General features: G+C 43.3%; 1 protein-coding gene across 3 annotated transcripts in view; it reads right to left on the bottom strand.

Moving 5' to 3' along the window:
• The window catches only part of LOC125459919 (adhesion G-protein coupled receptor G2-like), a 48,995-nt gene that overhangs the window by 23,373 nt on the left and 11,006 nt on the right, over window positions 1-14,616 (bottom strand). For all 3 annotated transcript variants that reach the window (XM_059651542.1, XM_059651541.1, XM_048546908.2), the window contains 5 exons: window positions 9,783-9,893; window positions 8,747-8,789; window positions 8,533-8,651; window positions 524-640; window positions 403-433 (listed from right to left, as the gene is read on the bottom strand). In XM_059651542.1, the coding sequence (XP_059507525.1) occupies window positions 403-433; window positions 524-640; window positions 8,533-8,651; window positions 8,747-8,789; window positions 9,783-9,893 (421 nt within the window). The remainder of the gene's footprint in view (window positions 1-402; window positions 434-523; window positions 641-8,532; window positions 8,652-8,746; window positions 8,790-9,782; window positions 9,894-14,616) is intronic.

The raw sequence follows: 14,616 nt of genomic DNA, 5'->3' as shown, positions 1-14,616 counted from the left end.
GCTCCTGGATTATTAATTCATGCGGGCGGTGAGGTTCAAAATGAAAGGCAGGAAACTGAAGTTTAGGCTAAGAACAGATCAGCTATCATCTTTTTTTAAAATTTTACAACATTCATATTCAATCGGACCTGTGCTAATATTTCCTGCAATGGATATGCAATTGAGCAGAGTTAAAATTTCTGACGGAGCTCTCTGACATTGGTCCAAGTACAGCAGATCTCAATGTGCTTTAGCAAAGTCCATCTATCGCACAACAATCATATACCCGGAAATATCACAGAATTGATTATTAATGTCCGCTTAATTGCTGAACACACTGTAGCTTCTCTATTTAAACTGCTTTTACTTTCATTAGACATTCTCCAGATTAGAATAATAGATTTTATGAAAACATTTATTTACCTGCTGAAGAGAACATGCTGGTGGTTGATTCCTAAAGTAGAAATTTACAACATCAGGTAATTTTTCAATCAAGTAGATGTGCAGAATGGAATTGAGATTGTGTATGATTATTGTAGCTTACCAGGGGTGTTTCACAAGGGCTGCCTGTCACTGGTGTGGTGACATCGACATGAATAGTATGGTTACTCCATGTTGTCATTTTAAATGGTTCATTACTTGGAAAAATGTCAAAAATATCCTGTAAAAAACATGATAAAATAATTACAACTTATCCTAAATCAAAGATTCATACATAAATATTTTTTGACACTTCCGCATGTTTGCAGCTGTTATACCGTGTGCTCAGTGATTAAGCAAACGAGGTTTATCTATTTGTGGTGCACACATTAACTAGAAACAAAAATAAGAAAACGCCAATTGCCCTGATAACTTAGGTGACACTGTTTGGCAACAGACGATCACACCATGTCCCAACCAATAAAGAGCTCAATGATCTGCAAAGGACAAGCATGAAAAGGATTAACATGGCCAGCAGCATCCATTGAGAGGGAAACGAGAGAGTTAACATTTTCAAGCTTTTGGTCCGACATCAGAACTCAGAAAAATGTGAGATGTAATTTGTTACGGGCATGTGAAAGGGAGTCAGGGAACATTCCAGAAGGTCTCTGTACTTGATCAGAAACTGAGTACCACTCGGTCTTGGTTAACTGTTGAAATTTTTCAACGGCAATCTAAATATGATCACTTTTCTCACAGAGCATCAGTCTGGGGATTCCAAAAGTGAGAATTCCCAAGTCTCAGGCCTTGAGTAGATGCTAATGTGTAACTGCTACATCTGTTCTTGATCAGAGGGGAATCCCACATGAACAGAAGTGAAACTGGGGCCAAAACAGAAGCTCTGGCTAAGATTAAGTTTTGGATTACTGAAAAAAATCCAAGCATTTCAAATTATAATTTTAATACACCTCTCCCAGCTCCTAAAATGCTGCTTGGCCTGCTGTGTTCATCCAGCTCCACACCTTGTTAGCTCACTGGAGCACTGTTCAGCCTTCCCAGTCTGCTGGGGGTTCCAGATGTACCTGCTAAACATTGAGGCCGAGCAGGCAGCTGCACATCTAAACATATGGACATGGAGCAGGAGCAGGCCATTCAGCACATCAACTCTTCTTTGGCCTCCAATACATTTATGGCTGATCTGATCGTCCTCACCACTAATTTCCTGCTTTATCCAATAACCCAAAACTCTGTCGCTGACTAAAAATATCTTCATCTATTTGAATATCCTTAATGGCCCAGTTTCTACAGCCCCCTTTACAATAAATAGTTCCATAGAACCAATGCCCTCTGAGAAAAGATATTATTCAAAATCTCTGTCTTAAATGGACAACGTTTTACACTGGGATTATGCCCTCTTCCCCTAAAGTCTCTCAGCATCTAGACTGTTAAAACCCACTAGGAACCTGAAATATTTCAACAATTCCATCTCACTTTCTGCGAGGCTCCAATGAGTTCAGGCTAAAATTACTCTCGTCATAAGGATATCTCTCCATACACAATCCCAGAATTCTTACAGTGCAGAAGGGAGGCCACTGCTTTTACTGTCTCCTGCACTGATCCCTGTGACATTGCACTGGTCGCAGACTGCTGTCCTGACAAATACTCCCTTTGTCTCAACTCTCTGACATGTATTAGTTAGCCAAACCTCTATCCCTGCTCATATTCTATTCCCAACACCATGGGACCATATTTTACTATGAAGCCTGATACAAAGTAACTTATCGAACGTATTTGGAAATCCAAATATACTACATCTGCTGTTTCCCCATTATCTGTCCTACTGATTACAAACTCTTATTCAATTCTCATAAATTTGTCAGGCTTTTCTCTTTCATGAAGCCATGCCGACTCTTTTTCATTGTATGACGTATTTCTGAACTCTCTGCTATTATGTCCTTTATACAGACTCCAGCATTTTCCAAATGACAGGTATTAGGCTGAGTGGACAGTTCCTTTGCATCCCTCAATTTTTGAATGATTTGGGTTACAGAGGGAGTACTGATCCCACAGCATGCCACTCTCTATATCCTTCCCAGGTGAAAAAGGCCCATTTATATTCATCGCTGCTTCCTTGAAGACAGCCACTTTTGATGTTTTTACCTCAGTCTGAGCTCTCTCTGTTTGGCAAGGTTGACCACGCTGGTGAAAGCTAAATTTTGTAATGACCAGTGCAGAAGTGAACTTGCAATGGAATCAGTGCACACCTCCAACACTGGGTGTAATAAATACTTGGGTGCTTGTGTCCGGCATTGAACCATACATGGTGCTGGGAATGGCGACTTTGTACATTGTACTCCTGTATCCCTACACTCAAGTACACATGGTACTAAAACTGAAATCTAATTCTCGATGATTAGGGTAATTGTGCTCGACATAATCATTTTGGAAAAGGAAAGACTCCAGGTTCCTTGTGCGCAACAGTAAAATTATACCAACCAAAATGATGGATGACTTGAATCTTCATGTAGATTTGGTTGGTATGTTTGGCACAGGAAGCCATGAGAACGAGAATATCCTGATAGGAAAAGACTAGAGGCCCCCTAACCACAGCGACAATGTGGGACAGAGAATGGGCCAGGAGATAATGACGGCATATCACAATGCCAGTGGATTAATCACGTGTGATTTTAACCTTAATGTAGATTGGGCTAGCCAGATTGGAGGAAAATGTCATGAGGAAGAATTCACAGAATATTTGAGACAGTTTCCAAGAATAAGATGTTGTGGATCCAGCTCGAGATCAGACAATTTTTGTCTGGTGAAATTTACTGAGATAAAGAATGGCTCAGAAACAATGCTCATGACATGGTGGGATGTACCATTCAAACTGAGAGGGAAGAACGTTGGTCTGAACCTACTGCGCTAAGCTTAAATAAGGGTAATTACAAAGGAATGAAGGCACAGTGGATTGGGAAAGGACTTTAGCAGCAATGATGATTGATGACAATGTCAGAAAAGATTCACAAGATTAGTACCCAGTATGGAGGGGCTGTCTCATGAGGAGTGGCTGAGCGTTTTGGGCTTGTAGTTATTGGGGGCTTGACGAATATGCAGCGATCTAATTAAAACATTGAACATTCTTAGGGGACTTGACAGAGTAGGTGTGGAGAGGTTGCTGTCCCTTGAGGGAGATTCGAGGTGATGCGGGCATAATTTCAGAGAAAGCGTTTGCTCATTTAAGGCAGCTGTGAAGAGGCATTTCTTCTTTCAGAGTGTGGTGTACTTATGAGACTTTACCACTGAGGGCTGTTGAGGATGGGCCATGAAGAATATTCAAGACTGAGATAGACAGGTTTTCAACCAGTAAGGGAATTGTGGGTGTTCAGGAGAAGGCAGGAAAGTGGAGTTGAGGTTATCAGACCAACCACAATCTCACGGAATGGCAAAGCAGACTCAATGAACTAAATCACCCACCTCTGCTCCAATGTCTTACGGTTTTATGGAAAGCTCTTGTTTTGAGAGAGATGCAGGGAAGCAAAGATCAAGGTTAAGCAAGGTTGTGCTGGCAGAGAATTGGTTAGAACAGAAGAGCCCAGAATTAGGATTCCAGCCCAAGAGGGAGGAAAGAGAGAAGGAGAACTAATAGGGGGCAAGAAAGAATATTTTAGTTCAATAAGATTGAACTAAGTTGGAACAATTCACCTGAACTCAGTGAACGCACAGATTGAGAAGGATCTATCTCAAGCTCAGGGCCAACCATGTTATTTAAATTTGTCCCAGCAATCCACAAATTTGAAGAAAAGCACATGAAGGCATTTTCCTTTCCCACAGATGTTTTATTTCCAAGTGAGACTGATTCTTTTTCTCTTCCGCAACAAGAAAATTAATTAATATTTTCAGAGTCTTCAATCTTTGATGGTGGCTGATGTTACAATTTGTGTTCCAGATTGTGCCATCAAAAATTAAGAAAGATTTGTGAAGCTATTCCCTTGTAGAAAGTTAACTTACAATGTGGTGAGTAAATGGAGTTAAACTGTGTAAATTATTGCCAGTTTACTTTTTGAAGGGGTAGAAATTTTGTTGGATAATGACTTACCCAGCACAGACAGCAATAAGTGTGCAGCTGCAGTTCCTGATCACGCTGATCTCACCCAAACTCCACACTTACTGTGGCCAAACCCAAGCAGCCTTTAGCTGATAATCACACTTCCAGGAAAAACCGATCAATGTGGCCAATCAACTTCCATGGTCAAATGATGAATTGCTGAGGAAAACTACAGGTTGGGAAGAACACTCCAGCATCGGTCACAGGAACGATATTACCTCAGTGAGAGCTGAAAATGTCTCAATGATAAACACATGGAAGCAAATTCATCAAAGATTGATCTTCAATTTAAAATGTCAAATATCAAAAGCCTCTGTGAGGCACAAAGACAACTGCATTCAATAGGAGAAGGATTTTGTGACGGCTCACAATAGTTGGTTCAGAATAGAATTAATAACCAAGATGGACAAAATGCTGATCCAGACTGGAGAACAAGATTAATGAGATGTTCAGTGTGAAGGAAAAGATCCAGACTTTAGCTTGGAGAAAGAGATTTCTGAGGAATTGACTGAGGAACAATTGGGTACCAATGGAGGATAAGTTCTGAAATCAATGGAAACATTACGTGAAGTGGTCAAACTCATTTTTAGGTTTTATCAACAACTCTGAAACAGAGGCAACTAACCAAACTAGAGATGTTGAATGAAAAAAAATCACAAATTTGAGAATGAATTGTGAACTAAGCGAGAAAACAAAAGTGGGAGGAAATTATGAAAGAAGTGGAAATTAAGTTTGTACTTTTAAAACTTCACAAGATAGAAAATGAATGTGTATAGAAGGCTGTGAAATGTTTCTCAGGGAAACTAGAAATGATTTGGGTAAGGAAAGCAAAAGTCCCCTCACGCTGATCGAATGAATCGACACAAACCAAAATAACACGTCAAATTCTGTTACAAAGCAAGTGATTAAGGAAGATCATTTTGAAGCTGATTGACAATCAGAAATACATGTTTTCCACAGCCAAAGGAATGGACCCATTGAGTTTTCTATCAATAGAGAAGTGTAAAAGAAACAGCCCAGAATGATGGGAAGGATGTGGCTCATAAACTACCCGAAAGGCTAAAGAGTTAGAAAGAGAAGTGAAGGTGGAGAAGAAGGAAGTTACTGACACCGCTGGGAAAGATGTCAATGAAGCGCATTCGAAAGGGGATGAGGACAATGCGATAGATCTCCAAGTGATCAACGACCAAAGCCAACAGGAATCCAAAACATTTCAACGTGCAAAATCTCAATAACTTTCACAAAACAGCCAAAACATATTATTTGAACACAGCTTTTTCTTTAAACACAAAGATATCATTTTCACCTGCGTGACTAAAAATGATAATTTATCACATTTGTGTTTGAAATATAAACTAAGAGATTGAGGCACACCGACAGCTCATGAGAGGTTGGATTATGTGTTTGTGGCCTGAGCTCAAACATTCCTTACAGTGTTAAAGGAAGATTATTAAAAATGTGCTTGTACTTCAAAATGCTGCAGCATTCAAATCTTCGTCATGCTACTTGTGACATGCACTTGCTTTCTGTTTAAATTAAGAAACTCTCTGGGAGCCAGTAGGTGTAACCCAGAGGATGCCAGAGCTGAGAAGTGGCTTCAGGCAGAGTAAGGGCTGTTAGCAGATGCTAAGCAGTCACACAATCAAATCCGAGCAGAAGTACGTACTGGGAGCCATGGTGCAGCTCTGAAGAAGCCTGTGAGACATTAATAACTAAAGCCAGTACAAAGTGAGATCATTTAATCCCACAAGTAGTGTTTGCTTGATGCAGCTGAGCAAGCTTAGGTCTTAGAGAAACCTTGGGAAAGCTCGCTGTATGTGAAAAGCCAGTGTTGTGCTGGAGTACACTTTCCAGAATCCAAAGCATACTCCCAGGAAAATGTGTCAATCAACAGAACATGAACATACCTAAAAATGAGGTGTCGACCTGGTGATTAGACAACACAGGACTACTTACATGCCAAGCAGTGTAGACAGCCTGCAATAGACATAGGGAAGTGATCCCAAAAGCAATGGGTCAACTCTAAGCCCTAAGGTCCTGATGCTGAAGGGAGGTGGACAATTGGATGTTTCTCTGGCTTCACAACTATACCCAGCATCATAATGAGGAAGCTCAGAACGTCAGTGCAAAAGACAAAACTGAAGCATTTTCATTATTTTTGGTGCAAAGTGCTGAGTGGAAAATCCAAGTTAGATTGATCCAAGCTGTTTGAGTGTAGGTACAATCCTGCCAACTACAGGGCAATTTGTAAAATTCCCAGGTATGTCTCGTCCACAGGAACCAGGACCAAGCCAATCCTATCAATTACAACTTGTCTACAAGACCTAACTCAGGATTCCAATGGGTTACTCTTCACTTGCCTTTGTTATGATGCCAGCTGATGTTGTCCCTGAACAGTTAAGATCCCTGAATAAAATCTGGGTTGGATGGATAATTCATACGAGCGGGAATTTAAAGTGGGGTTCATTTACCAAACCACAGACCCAAAAGGCTGCAGTTCTCTGCAGCGATAGAAGAGAAGGTTACTGGACAAAATAACAAAAAAACTGCCTCAATAAAGAATGTAGTTCAACAGACCTTAAAAAAAACAGCACAACAAACTCTCATCCAACCCATTGATTATTGCTTAACAGTGATTCAAATCCAGAGAAATTATTCTTGTACATCAATTCTTTAAGGGCATATTAACAGCTGTTCCTGATTGTTTTAACAGTGGGCTGTCAAGTCTTCTGACATGAAAACTCACGGAACTGAAAGCTTAGGCTTTCTCAGATTTTTAACTATTTGCATATTTTGAATCAAACACTCCTGGTCTGGAGGTTTCACAAGTTCAATGTTTACACCAAACTGATCACGCTTTCCTTGAACTTTTCTTTATGTCTATTTAGGTGAGAAAATACATTATCATCCAGTTACATCCATTCTGATTGAAGGTGCCTGCATTCACAGTTCCCCCTGACCTGCTCTAAGTCAAAATCAAAAGCAAACTAATATTTTTCAATATTTATATCACGTCCCGTGAACCCATCGTATCAACAATCCTCCATTCACACAGCAGCCTGTCCCCGCCTCCCTAACCTGTTCTTCCTTTCACCTTTCTCTTCCTCCCACCTCAAGCCGCACCTCCATTTCCTACCTACTAACCTCATCCCGCCTCCTTGGCCTGTCCGTCTTCCCTGGACTGCCCTATCCCCTCCCTACTTCCCCACCTATACTCTCCTCTCCACCTATCTTCTTTTCTCTCCATCTTCGGTCCGCCTCCCCCTCTCTCCCTATTTATTCCAGAACCCTCTCCCCATCCCCCTCTCTGATGAAGGGTCTTGGCCCGAAACGTCAGCTTTTGTGCTCCTGAGATGCTGCTTGGCCTGCTGTGTTCATCCAGCCTCACACTTTGTTATCTTGGATTCTCCAGCTTCTGTAGTTCCCACTATCTCTGAAACAACTACAAGTTGCTGATCAAGCCCTACATGACCCAATTTGGCAATGTATCAGAGCTTGTTCACAACCATGAGAAAATCACAGAACTCCCTTCCTGTCAGCGTTGTGGTGATAAGGATTATGGAGGGCCTTGTGGGCAGCACACAACCACTTCCTCAAGGGCAGTTAGGGACAGGCAATAATTGTTGGTACAGCCAGCAACACCTACATTTTGTAACAGAGGATAAAAACGAGTGATTTTCCTGTACTGTCTGCACTCGCGGGAGCTCAGGCACAGCAAGAGAGTTGGGAGTCCCATTGAAAACCCATATATGGGCATTGGTATCAAAGTGAGAATGGGATTTCAAGCAGAGGGTTCATCCAAACTCAGAACCTGAGCTATTGTTACATTGCTGTTTTTTGAAACATTTTTAAAATAAGCACAGAGATTGGGGCGGAAGAGCTACAAAATGTGTTGCAGAGGGACTTTCAAGTCTTGGGCAGAGTTGCATTAAACTGCAGGAAGGATGTGACCTCCTGTCTCATCTTCCAGGCCAAATGGAACTGAGATCAGAGTTAATTTACAGTTTGGAGATGAGCATGATTCCTACCTTCAATTCCAGTGTTAATTCAAAGAAGAAACTCAGGATGTGACATCTGCAAGTGATCGTATCCATTTTGTTATTCACTCCATTCTGGACGGTGTTACATCCATACTGATCGAAGGTGGCTGTATTGGAGAATTATTAATCTTTAGAATCATGGTCTCATTTACACATTCATGTATTGAGTGATGTCAGCATTTTTAAAAAAATCTTTACGCACCATTTCCACTTGAACTGAAAACATGGCATGGCGTGGGATTTGGCTGAAATGGAAAAGATAAATCACAACATTAGATTCACCAACAATAACATGTTTGAATCAGCTGTGTAGATGCAAACACATTGAGACATTTCTCTTTAGCCTGTCTAACAGGGTAACACAGAGACGTAGGAGGAAATGTGATAGCACCTGTGAAGTTATTGGGCTGAATATTCCGGAGCTTGGGCATGACCTCAATGTTCCTACCAAAGCAATTTAACATGAAGCAGAGATAGTAGGAACTGCAGATGCTGGAGAATCTGAGATAACAAGGTGCAGAGCTGGATAAACACAGCAGGCCAAGCAGCATCAGAGGAGCAGCAAGGCTGATGTTTCAGGCCTACACCCTTTTCTGTAGAAGAGTCTAGGCCCGAAACGTCAGTCTTCTTGCTCCTCTGATACTGCTTGGCCTGCTGTGTTCATCCGGCTCTACACCTTGTTATCCCTTAACATGAAGCAGATTCCTAATTGGTCACCTTCCCAGTCACCATTTTTTAATTTATCAGGAAGTACAAGGCCCACCAGGGGGTCTGAAGCAGCGAGCAGACAGCAGAGTCATGGAGAGAGGAGATCGCTGCAGGAGAAGGGATGGTGCCAGACCAATATCCATGGGATGGAGAATCATTCTGTCCGGTCCCAGGTCCTCCCTTCTAAAGGTCCTCCATTCTAAAATCTCCAGAGGAATTTCAGGGCATAAGTGATGGGAAATATCTCACAAGGCGCAGCGATCCTCACTTGTACAGTATCATAGTGCATCCACACCCTCATCGCTTGTCAGAAATTCTGATGGATCTTAAAGAAACAAGGACATCAGTTCCAAATCCTTCAAATCTGCCTGGACAGTGCTCCTTTTACAGCACAAGGACTAAACAGTTTCTGGGTCATTCAGTTTAATTTGTTCATCAACACTGGAGATGATCTGGACTGTGCTGCACAACCCAATCAGACCTGACTGCTCACAGGCTCAGCGCCATCATATTGTTGAGGTTTATCTCACCAAGAAAGTCAGTTCTTGAAATGTAACTGTCAGAGGGGCACTGAGATCATCAATAGTCGAACTCCCCACTTGAATTGTTACATCGGGAGAAGTGAGCTTCCTCTCCTGGCCCTGTAACAACACACAAAATGCATGAGTGAAAATATACTCACTTCGGATTTACATAACACACAGAAACATTTCAGTGATTGTCATTTCTGAGGTGAGGGTGAGAAGAGGAGGTTTCCTCATTGTAACAAATGTTACCTGAGGGGCTGCAATTCCAGAAGTGAGGGAACGCTAACTCCAGACCCTCCATAAAGCTTTCTGCCAGCCCTGCCTTAAGCTGTAGTGCTGGGCTCACTGAAACATTAAAGTACATCAGTGACTTCACTCGAGTGGGAGTTCAGAGAGACAGAGCAACACCGTACACAGGGACAGAAACAGAAACACAGACACACTCATTTGGGGGACATTGAGGGGCAGAGGGTGTAAAACCCTGTGCCGGATGATGACGCCCAGTCACCCTCTGATATTGATGACGGGGTGCTGATAAATTCTCACTCATGTTTCCCCCACTCCCACTGTGCACCTTGTTTAACACAAAGACTCCTCCCAAAATCCAAAGCTTTCAACAGTGACTGCAGCAGGATGGCGCAGTCCGGAGAATTTACAGAGAAACACCAGACAACAGATTTTGATTTTAGTGCCATGTGTGCTCAAGTACAAAAGTACAGGAGTAAGGTGTAAAGTGATAATGTCTCCACACAATGTGACATTTTAGGTAAAGCTCCCAGGGACAGAATCTGACAAACAAGGTAGGAAGAACAAAAAAAGTTCAGAGTTAAACATTGCAGTAATTATAGTCCAGTGTAAAACATATGAAGTAAAGTTAAAAGTTACACATTGCAGAACTTCTTCATTTTCAATAGAAAATGAAGAAATAAAGCTGGAAGTTCAAACATTACAGCCTTTCCTCAGTGCTCAGCCCATCAACAATCCCCATTCAACAGCCCGAACTAAGAAGATAAGAAACCTTGTCCATGATAATGACCGCCTTGTCACTTATCCATTCATTACCGACTTACCACAGCAACAAACCTGAAGGAATAGCGTGAGGCTCAATCACATGATGAGAATTATATAGCAACCTGTATAGTCTCCCTCATGGTTCACTGGAATAAGTTCCCAGCGACCCTGCCCTGTGGCAGTATTTACAACAAGGCCATCCCATCGGTATTATGGTGATTTGGTCTCAGGAATGCTTGGGAAAGTACTCAGAAGAGGCTGATACAGTATGTAGCATGATACGCAGAATAGGATTAATATCAGGGCCTTTGCCCGACTGGTGGAACTGCACCATCGGACCAGGTTCAGAAATGGTGCCGTGGAAACTGAGATCGATTCTTTAGGCCAGCTGTCACTGAGGGGTCCCCGAAAGAAAGAAAGAGGTGTGAATCGCTATTTGCCTTTACTATGTGGTCTTTGAATGATTAAAGTTAATCATTATAACAAAATAAGGTTCTTTGCTTGTGACCATTTCTTGATCAGATCCAACAGAATCAGTTTAAGCACATCAACCCAACATGACACAGTGGCAGGATTTCGAACCAGGCCATCACATCTATTCCACACTGTTACAGAACAGGTTCTCCCCTCTGCCAGCTTTAAGGCAGGCTGCAGGCTGTGAGCCTGACATTTCCAGTCCCAGACTCTCATACCAAGTGTCATGCTGCAGGGCCATGAGCAACGATGGCAAAACGAGGAACATGATAGGACAGAAAAAGTCCACATCTTCAACCAGAGAGACAGGGATCAGGAAACAAAACAGAAATTGCTGGAAAAGCTCAGCAGGTCTGGCAATGTCTGTGAAGGAAGAAACAGAGTTAATGTTTCAGGTCCAGTGACCCTTCCTCTGAGGGAGGTGGCTCCCTGTATGGAGACAGTATCACTTTACACCCTTCTCCTAGACATTTGTACATCCTCTGAGGAAGGGTCATTGGACCCGAAACATTGGGCGGCCCAGTGGCTCAGTGGTTAGCACTGCCGCCTCACAGCGCCAGGGACCCAGGTTCAACTCCAGCCTTGGGCGACTGTCTGTGTGGAGTTTGCACATTCTCCCCGTGTCTGCATGGGTTTCCTCTGGATGCTCCGGTTTGCTCCCACTGTCCAAAGATGCACAGTTCAGGTGGATCGGCCATGCTAAATTGCCTGTAGTGTTCAGGAGTGTGTGGGTTATAGCGGGATGGGTCTGGGTGGGATGCTTCAATGGGCGGTGTGGACCTGTTGGGCCGAAGGGCCTGTTTCCACACTGCAGGGAATCTAATCTAATTAACTCTCTTTTCTCCTTCACAGACACTGCCAGACCTGCTGAACCTTTCCAGCAATTTCTGTTTTGTTTCTTGATTGACAGCATATGCAGTTCTTTGATTTTTTTTATTTAGACAGGGATCATGACCTGACCATCTCGGAAAGGGGCACCCAGGTGTGACACAGGGGTCAATGGCATGACACCAGGGCAATGTGATGGTGAGTTTCCAACAATCGACTTCATTCCTTCTGAATAATAAATGGTGTATTTGTATTTGTATTTACAAGATGTCGCCATGATAAGCTGTGAGCCAATCCATTTCCTCAGTTATCGTTCAAGGACTCATTCATCTCTCTCACTTTCTGCCATCAGCTGGGCAACTTCATCAAACACTCAAGCACTGTCTGAGCTCACAGTCAGTCTGTTATTGGAATAAGTTATTGAAATTTCCTGCCTCTTCGCTGAAAACAAATTTGAAACAAACATTTCCATCAACCTGCTGCAACAGGTCTGTTGACTGTAGTAAAGGTTATGGAGGCACAGGAACACACGAATGAGGAGCAGAGTGGGTCATTCTGCCCCGGTCACCGACTCTAACATTTGAAAGCACAGTGAGTGATCTGCCTGTGGCCTCATCTCCAAACTTGCACCTCCCATGGAGAAATGTCTTCTCATCTCTGCCCAAAGATACCCAACCTGTGTCCTTAGATTGTGATGGCTGGGTATGGACTCCCTGGTCATGAGGAACATCCTTCCTGCATCACCTCTGTCATCACCAGTTAGAAGCTGATAGGTTTTTATCCGATCCCCCTCATTCTTCTGAACTTTAGTGAACGTAGCCCTAACTGACCCAGTCACCCCCATACGTCAGTCCCAGCATCTCAGTCTGGTCTGCCTTTGCTGCACTCCTTCAAAAACCAGAACTTCCTTCCTCAGACAAGGAGACCAAAACCTCACTCGCGGTGTGGTCTTACCAACGCCCTGTACAACTGAAGCAAGACACTCCCGCTCCTAGACTCGAACCCTCCAGCTACGAAGGCTGGTGCACTATTTGCCTTCTTTCCTGCCTGCCGCTACTGACTTTCAGCGACCCGTGTATAAGGGCACCCAGCTCTGATTGTACCACCCCCTTTCCCCAGTTTAGCACCTTTCAGATGGTGATCTGCCTGTCTGTTTCTGCTACCAAAGTGAATAATCTCACATTTATCCACATTATACTGTCTCTGCCATGTACTCGGTCATTTACTTAAGGTGTCCATAACATGCTGAAGCTCCTCTGCACGCTCCTCACAGCTTACCCTCCCACCCAGCTTTGTGCCACCTGCAAACTTGGAGAATGGCACGTTGTTTCCTTTTCTAAATCATTCATGCCCCTTGAGCGCAGCTGGGGTCCAAACACTAATCCCTGCAGGAGACAACGCTGCCTGCCACAAAGTAAAAGTTCATTTAGTTTTGTTTGTGTATTTGGTGAGTTTGACACCTCGGCCTCCCTGATCCTTCTTGGGAATGGAACACAAGATGGAAACTGGGGATGAGGATAAAAACAGCTTTGAGATCAATCAGATCAATAGAATGGCTCATTGGGAAAAAAGGCCAAGATTTGTAAACCTCACTGCAGATCTCCAAGGCATTTCAAAAAAAACAAGCGATCATTACCAGCTCCTTGAGGGATGTGCCTCAGTGGGAACATATGAATTAATTGTCCTGGAAAGACTTTGTCAGCCAGCGGCCTGAGATAGGCCCAAATGTGGACAGTACTGACACTACCTTCAAGGACCTTCATTTTCTTCCCTTGTCTGATGTTCCCACTCTATCTCCACTCTCTATTGTACCTCTGTCCTCCTTGTGCATTCCTCCACCCGCTCCACTCCACTGGCCCAGCTCCCCTCACTTCCTCCCAAAACTCCATGCCAGCTGCCAGCTTTCTGTTCCTCTCCCTTGTGCCTTAAACAGGAGAAAGTGCTGCCCTCAGACTAAACCACATCAAACTTCCTGCAAACAAACATGAACTGGGTTCACTGGGTCCTCATGCACTGCTGACACATTTTATCTTCATGAATGCTCTGGAATACAAATGTAAAACAAGGGGTAAGCACCACACTCTGGTGTAAAACTTCACAAGCTACATACACACAGCTTGATCTCTGCACCACAACCTGTCACAAGGGAGTTTAAAATTTCATACCTCGCCTAATTTAGCCTCACTCCCAGTATGTCTCCTCAGGTCATCAGAAAATCCAGACTGGAATCAAAACATGAATTCTGTTTCTCTCTCCACAGATGCTGCTCGACCTGCTGACTTTCTCCAGCACTTTCTCATTTCATTCCGTTTGCTGCTCTTACAGGTTCCATGACATCCCCACTGACATGTTTGCTCTTTCGGGCTGACTGTCACTCAGGGGTCTGTGCAGAATGATGGAAATGTGTCCCTCCGAGTAACATCACTCGGAGCTGTACCTCCCCAGCCTTGTCCATTCCCTCATTCACTGCTCGGCTCCCCACACCCTCCCCATTTCCCCATTGATATCGAGGCCCCTGTCTCAG

This window comes from Stegostoma tigrinum, chromosome 16 (assembly GCF_030684315.1).
Source record: "Stegostoma tigrinum isolate sSteTig4 chromosome 16, sSteTig4.hap1, whole genome shotgun sequence".
Lineage (NCBI taxonomy): Eukaryota > Metazoa > Chordata > Chondrichthyes > Orectolobiformes > Stegostomatidae > Stegostoma > Stegostoma tigrinum.
This window is presented reverse-complemented; position numbering and strand designations above follow the sequence as displayed.